Source organism: Schistocerca serialis, chromosome 11 (assembly GCF_023864345.2).
Source record: "Schistocerca serialis cubense isolate TAMUIC-IGC-003099 chromosome 11, iqSchSeri2.2, whole genome shotgun sequence".
NCBI classification, from domain to species: domain Eukaryota; kingdom Metazoa; phylum Arthropoda; class Insecta; order Orthoptera; family Acrididae; genus Schistocerca; species Schistocerca serialis.
Genome location: NC_064648.1, coordinates 213,559,968 through 213,567,763, shown reverse-complemented (window position 1 = coordinate 213,567,763; position 7,796 = coordinate 213,559,968). Strand labels below are relative to the sequence as shown.

The 7,796-nt window shown below is 44.8% G+C and overlaps 1 protein-coding gene across 1 annotated transcript in view; it reads right to left on the bottom strand.

The window, feature by feature from the left end:
• Positions 1 to 4,065: 4,065 nt before the first annotated feature.
• LOC126426668 (uncharacterized) overlaps positions 4,066 to 7,796 on the bottom strand; it is a 399,176-nt gene continuing 395,445 nt past the window's right edge. The window contains exon 7 of the mRNA XM_050088552.1: positions 4,066 to 6,223. Coding sequence (XP_049944509.1) covers positions 4,746 to 6,223 — 1,478 coding nt within the window. The 3' untranslated portion in view covers positions 4,066 to 4,745. The remainder of the gene's footprint in view (positions 6,224 to 7,796) is intronic.

Below are 7,796 nucleotides of genomic sequence, written 5' to 3'. Positions count from 1 at the left end.
TGTTATTTTCTTCTTAGGGTAGTTTTAGGTATAGCAGGTTGAATTGCTTCCACTTGTGTTTGGTGATTACAATGTTATAAGGAGTGGTTTGAATAGTTGATTCGTTAGGTATTGTGTTAAAACGTATCAACCCGAATTTTTCGACTATCCGATTTCGTGAGTTTATGATCGTTTTAAGTTTTTTCCTAGTTTTTGTGGTTCACAGCATAATAAATGTGAGGTATTCGTTTGCTATGCAGTCGCCAAATTCAATATAGCTTCAGAATCTGGGTAGCTATGTTGTACGTAGTATATGTTCTAAGATAGAAGTGCCATAGTGATTGGTAAAAGGCGGCGAGTCATTTCTGAGTCTTGCGTGATTCAAAATGGCTACAACAAGTTTAATATCTTTCTTGTTCAATTTTTCAGCAAATATCGCAGATCTAACACTGAGTCTCCTGTTCCTTTACCTGGGCACAATGAGGGTATATAATTAACGAGATCAGTTGGCGGTTCCTCGGCAGGATACATCGTTGTGGTGTTTTATATGAAAGACTATGAAGCATCTATCTCAGCTTCTACTACGGTCTGGTTTGCGTGACAGATACAGTTATCTAGATTGATTTCTCTACCTGCTCATGAGGTATGTGCTGCGACTATAATACCAACTTCTTTTTCTCTTACTATGCCTTTAGGGAGTTTGTTTTTACAGCAGAAACCCAGTGTGTTGACAATGCAGATAGTGGCAACATCTTTCTTAGGCTTGAATGTGAAGGTTAATTCTTGTTTCCTGGTGTCTCAGGCTAGGTTGGGCATAGGCCTCCTTGTCTATCAATATGGCGATATAGACGTGGATCCGTGTTCGCCAAAGAACGTAGTAGGAGCTTTTTAGAAGCTGCTGTTATTATTTCCCTTCTTACAAATATCAGGTTGTGAAGGGCTGTAGTGAAGACTCAAAGTATGTTTTCCGTTTGATTGTTTTCGCGTCATTCTTGGACGAAGACCGTGATAGTTTCATCAATGCGCTTAATGTTTTCAGTTTTGTTGGCTGAGACAGGCTGTTTTGGTCTTTCTTTGCAACTCTCATCACTATTAACGTTATCAGTGTTGCAGCTCCTGTATTTTGGTGCTTCTTGTTTCGGGTCTATTTTGCAATTAAAAATTCGATGCGCTCGACTCGGTTCTTCACATTTCTCTTTATATCGCAGCTTATTGGAAAGTGTTGCAATATGGACGTAGCTGTTATTGAGGAGGTAGTGTTTAAATAGTCCAACCTTGTGATGTACACAGTGCATTCTGAAATGGTGAACAAGTAGCTTGTTAGTTGGTTCTTTGTAACTATACATGACTGGAAGCAATAGCGGGGAATTTTGATTTAGTTTCCCGGTACCTTTAGGTCCCCTTCAGTTTTTTCGTTTGTTGTATCACGGTCAAAATTGGTTATCACAAAGGCGAGCGTGAGTCTGTGTGGTTTCTCTTTTGCTTACTGTTTGGCGTGCGGTGTGATTTCTGTTACTGTTGCTTCAGATCGGTAAGTAACTCAAACTGTTCTCTCGGGTTTCGATATCTGATGGGTCTGTTGTGATGTTGGCAAATTTTTTCGGATTTTTTTATGAACGACTTGGTGTCCCAGGCAACTGTTTCAGTGCAGGTTACAACGATTTGGTGAACAAGTAGCTTGTTAGTTGGTTCTTTGTAACTATACATGACTGGAAGCAATAGCGGGGAATTTTGATTTAGTTTCCCGGTACCTTTAGGTCCCCTTCAGTTTTTTCGTTTGTTGTATCACGGTCAAAATTGGTTATCACAAAGGCGAGCGTGAGTCTGTGTGGTTTCTCTTTTGCTTACTGTTTGGCGTGCGGTGTGATTTCTGTTACTGTTGCTTCAGATCGGTAAGTAACTCAAACTGTTCTCTCGGGTTTCGATATCTGATGGGTCTGTTGTGATGTTGGCAAATTTTTTCGGATTTTTTTATGAACGACTTGGTGTCCCAGGCAACTGTTTCAGTGCAGGTTACAACGATTTGGCGGTTTCTTTGCCACCTTCTTAGTTTATAGTTTATTGCAGGGTTTGCTAAAGTGCCATAAGTTGTGTTAGATGTGCTTTAATTCCATCTGCATCCAACCAGTTGTAAACCTTGTTCTTCGTGATATGTATTTGGATGAGTGTAAACGTTTTGCAATTGGCGTATCGTGTTTGTGGCGGCTTTGCCTGTTTACTTCGGCTTTCTTGTCCGGGTTTTCGGCTAGTTCGCGTAGCGTTGCGTTTCTGGAGATCTACTGGAGACAGAGTTCTCTACTTCAGTCTGGTGCGCTGAAAACTGTTGTTGCATATCGGAAACAGGACGCCCTGCTTGAGAGCGCTCGCAGTCAGCTTCGAGTTCTGTGCCTTTAGCCTCGGCAGATGCGGGTTGGTCGTCCCTGTCTCAAGTGTGGCGGTTGTGCAGACTGCCGATCCCAAGTCTGAGTCGCTCTGACAATGCTGCATTTGACGGCAGTGGCGCGAGTTACGCATGATGTACTTTGCAAGGGACATCGTCTGAGTAACACGTGTGCTGTCGAACAACTACGTACATGTAACAACAGTTCAAGCAGTTTCGGCTGCGAGAATGCTTGTCTCCAGATATATCAGAGGAAAGCCCTTAGTAGGTATATCGGTTGCAGAAGTTAATGCTTGATACCCCACGAGTCAAAGGGTTGTAACAGCTGATTCCCTGACCACCCATATCTGCTCGCTGGTTCGCCTTTTTGAAGACCAGAACGTGACAGCAGCGGCTGTAAGCAGCAGCAGGGAGTGGCCAGTGGTGGGGCTTGCAGTCCTCTGCTGCTCCTGATTGGCTGAAAGGCCCACGTGTAGAAGGATTTCGTGGAGAGGCTCGGAGCTCGGGGAATCGAACGCTGGCCGTCGGCGCCCGTGTGGCCGACGTGGCGGGTCGCGGGCGCTCTGGAGCGGAGTTCTGTGTCGCGGCGCACAGCGTTCTCGAGTTTCAAAACGCGTTCGGATAGCGATAATCTCAGTTTGTTATCCAAATCTGGGAGTAATGTTTTTTGAGTGACCGTCCTCCTGTTGAGTTTGAACTGTGTATTTCGTACAGCCAGTCGAAAGTAATTTCCTGGACTTGGCTGTGAATGTTCCCAGTACTGCGGTCGGAACTCGGGATCTTGCCTGGGGGTAAGTAGGCTGCACGAGGGCCGTTAACTACTGGCTTTCGAGCGATGAGGTTTGATATTTTCCAACGGGTCGAGGCTCGGCTGGCGACCACTGTGTCGGGCTGACTTTACGCGTGTCCCGGTGGTGCAGGACGCTTGTGTGGGTGGGCCGCTAAGCGCCCCCAGTGCGCCCCGTGTCGGCTCTGCCCACCACCACCTAAAGAGAAGGCCGCGGCGCGCTCTCGTGACGTCACGCAGAGCGGGCCAGGGTTGGCTTGGCGCTGCGCTGACAGAATCGAGGCGCACGGCCTGCAAATCTCCGTCACACGGTCTTACAGAATCTGTTGAGCTGCCGGCGCCCCCCTGCGGCCTGGCGGGCTGCACCCGGCACCTGCCTCCCTCGTGGCGCTGCGGCCTCTGGTTCCACTGCGTCCAGCACGGAAATCGCGGTTAACACTGCGGGTGGCTGGTAAATGCAAAATTCACGAAAATCACTCCACGTAGTACTATTTATCACAGGATTTTCCGTTGGGCTGGATACTAAATTCACACAGACACTCCTTTACTTTGCTCACTCAGGTTTTATTTGAACAAATGGGAGATCGTCTATTGATTACGAATCACAACAATTTCGGCGTACTGTGTGCTTCTAGTGAAGCTACTATGGCACATGTTTTCCAGGACTCACAGTACTTGCACAAGTTTATCCTTCCACAGTACTGTTTCTGTAAATACGTCTTTAAGTAATGTTCTTCCTTGCCCAAGAGTGGCACATGGAACATTAACTTTTAACATCTGCCATAGTACCCTTACAAACCTCTAGCTTAACAAATCACCATCTTGTCTCACAAACCCAGTAATGCTGATCTCATAACTCTGTCATTCGACAGTTTGCGTTCACTTCAAGCCACATTTCACACAAGTCATCTGTTACTTTATTACCATACCTGTTTGAGCCACTCTGTGTAATCGAACCACTAATAAGCTCAACAAACCCATTTACACTTTCATGCACACACCACTTCAGTCATTCGCCCCTCTCTTTTGATTTTATAAGTATCTGAATGTCTCTTGTCATGGTACTTGAATTACAAATCATGTAAAAGTACATCTTTCACACACATATGGAAAATTTCTTTGTTTCAGACATAATATGATATATACTAATATCATACATTATACATTAATAAAATCGACAAACTGCAAAGACAGATCCTCGACGGAAAACGGAGAAAAGACGCCATACGAACATGTGTCCAGAAATGCACCATCGCCACGGTAGATGACACTGACGAACGGGAATTCCTCCGACAACGTGCTACGTTTTACTTGTATATAACAGGCCGTGTGATTGACGCAGCCTGTTGTATGCACAAAGCATTTCCCAACAATTTTAGTAAGTAGTCTCAGTGCATTAGAATAGGTAGACAGAGGCTACCACTCACAAAGAAGCACACAGTTATAAATGAAGGAGACGTTAGGAAGGAGAAGTACTGGCTGTACGATATCAGATTTAATGACATTTGATATTGTCATACCAGGTAGAGTCCATTTTTATTGCTGGGTTTAATGCAGTGTAGTGTGGAGATAGTTATTTGCGAAAAATACTGAAGGAGGCTACAGCGAGGATTCTGAAAAGGGAGACTGTTCATTGTTTCTCCTGGCCAGATTCCTCTCGGCTGCCGAACACAGCTCTAGACCTGCAGGGATGTTGGTTGGGTTCCACCAAAGAAGTATCCTGTTCTTCAGTATGGGGAGCGTCGTTCCATTGCAAACGAAACAGACGAAGAGCACTGGTCCTTGCACCATCGTAACTAGATGCATATAGTACACTAACTGCGCTATTCCCTGAGCCTGGTGGAACCCAATTCTAATAATAATTCCTGTTCCACTTATTATAATGGCCTTAACTGACATAAAAAGACATTCCTTCTTTGAGGCAAATTTCTTGTTATCAACAATTTCGAGTTGCCGCATGGAGCACCGATTACGTAGGTACATGTATCCAAGCAGTCCGAGACAAACGAAATTGAATCCCACAGACACTGAAATCCCTGCAAGGACTACTATACGACTGTGGATCAGGTGATATTTACTCGTCTTTTCCAAAGCAACAGCTGCCACACATACTATACTCCACGGTATAAGCACACACAGCACCTCACGACGGAATAACTGGCTTACTTCAGCAGGTAGTAGCTGGTCAGGAAGCCTGAGATGGCGAACACAAGCATACATGTGGTAGCAGAATGAGTTCAGCCAGAAACAGCTGAGAAGTGTGAGGGCGCTGTCTATCAGCACTGCTGTTGGTAAGTCAGGGACGCCTGCCATACGATACACGACCTCAGAACACAGGATCTGGGTTATGCACGTGATCTGAAAGGACAAGAGTATCTTTCCAGGCAAGTTGCGCAACTGGGGAAGGTACATGTATACTCCGGCAGTCGAAAAACGGAAAATGATATTTATCAGTATAAATGAGATTTCTAAAGGCTTCAAGCTGTCAATTTTGAAATCCTTGTATTTCAAGGTGGCGTTGGTTAAACTGTTTTTGTAGTTCAGTGTTTGTTCTGTTAGCTTTTGATCCAGTATACTACTCCTACTATAGACCCATAGAGATCCCAACGTAGTGAACGTACAATTATGGGAAGTCTTAATGGAGGAAAAGTCGCGACACTTTAGCAACAGAATAGCTCTGGAAACAGAGCAGATTGCTTCTGTAGCGTTCGACTGCAGACATGATTGATCATCAGGACTATCGAAGTAGCAGCGAGCATCGTGCACGGACTGTATCAGACTAAACGGGACGTCCTGACAAATGCCGTACGAGTTGACCGCCATCCAGGCCAGCAGGCAGAGGTTGATGTTCGCCCTCTGCGTGTAGGCCAGGTAGCTGGTGACGGGTATGTGGGGCGACCTCTGCACCACGTCGTCCCACAGCTGCTCGCGGCACTGCTCGCGCTGCTTCACGGCTTCCAGTGGCAGGTCTTCCAGCGGACACGTGGGGTGGTCCAGGGCGTTCACCAACAGCTGCACGCAGTCAGTGTCCACGGAGAGCGTAGCGTGGCTTCTGTCCTCCAGCTGCCACTCCTCGTCTGCAAGAAAACGACAGCAAGTAGGTGGTGCCCGTATACTGCAGGCAGCTGAATCCAAAGTCTTCTCTGGATGACGAGCCTGGGCGTCGTTTACCCGCATTACCCTGGTTCAGTTACCCAGAACTATGTAAGGCGGCATGTCAACACAAAGTAAGAGTATTAACAAAGACAGATATCATGTTACTATGCACGTCTATTTCATCTACAGGGTGTCCAAGAAGTCCCTGTATCGCTCTTGACATAGTAAAAATAAGGAAGTAAATAGGTTTTATTGATAGTCCTGCATGGAAAAAAACAACGTTATCAGAATTATATTTTTGTTTCAGCACTGCAGTCTTTGAGTTCCGAATCCATCTTGTAAAGGAGGGATTAGTGGAGGATTCGTGGGTTCATGAACGTCCGCAGATAGGAAAAACTATGTAACGCATGATGAGACCATTTGCCTCAGTCCCCCTCGTAAAGTAGCCATGCCTGATTGAGATAAATGTCCTGTATTTTCAGGCTGTCTCAAAGACAGGCCACGTATTGGAAGCAATAAAAAATGACAGGAAACGTGTGTCACCCACTCTTAATCAGATGAGCAGTCTCGAATGAAAATCATTTGCAAAAGAGTAGTTGGACTTCAAGCATCTTCTTCAACAATGCACGACCACACTGAAAAAATATGAATACGAAAGGATTTAGGCCCATGTTTGTTACTGAATTATCTGACAATGGTGTGGAGCAACGACTTGTAACCTACCGTACTTTGTTGTGGTGACTTCTGCCATGTCTCGCTCAAGAGTGTTGTTTACCTATAAATGTGCCATATACCACTGTTTGATCAGGAAAAAATTGTTTTCTTGTCTAAGGAAAGTACCCATATTACCAAGAGTTGGAAAGGAACCTACCTCACCTTATGTGGGCCATTGTGTGATCAGAATACCTGTTAGGACCACATTCTTTTGAAGCTTACATGAATGGGAACTTCCATTTCTCTGTACAACAGAAGTTTTCAGTATCTCAGCTCCATGACAAGGCAATCACGGATCTTGTGTGGTTGTAGAAGCAAGGAGGTTGAGTCTCGTTTTGTTGTTCAGATGTGTGGGTTTCTTAATGAACAACTTATTCTCAGATTATTTGGTTCTGCAGCATTTAAAGCCACATTAAAGTGGTTACCACGAAATCCCAACATTACCACCTCAACAACCTTTTGAAATCGTCATGACAAACTTTTGATCTTACCACGCAAATAACTGAATATGAAGAATAATAAAGTCTCATGTGGCTCAACGTTGAAAGATTAATGCAAAATTGACACAAGTGTTGAAGAAGTCTTTCTAAGCAGAATTACTAGAACGATCCGCAATAAAGCAAGGGGGACAGCGAGACACATAGATATCTGAGGAAGGTGTGATCGTCCATACACTGATCCGTTGGATACGTATTTTTTTTATATCTAACTACCTCCATATAGAATATACTCTTTTGACATAACTCCATAGGCGTCCTGTACAAAGAAATAGGATGCAGGCTGAATTCTCGTCTTTGTGATATTTCACTTTCCTCCGTGAACTTAGTGACCCCATCACGC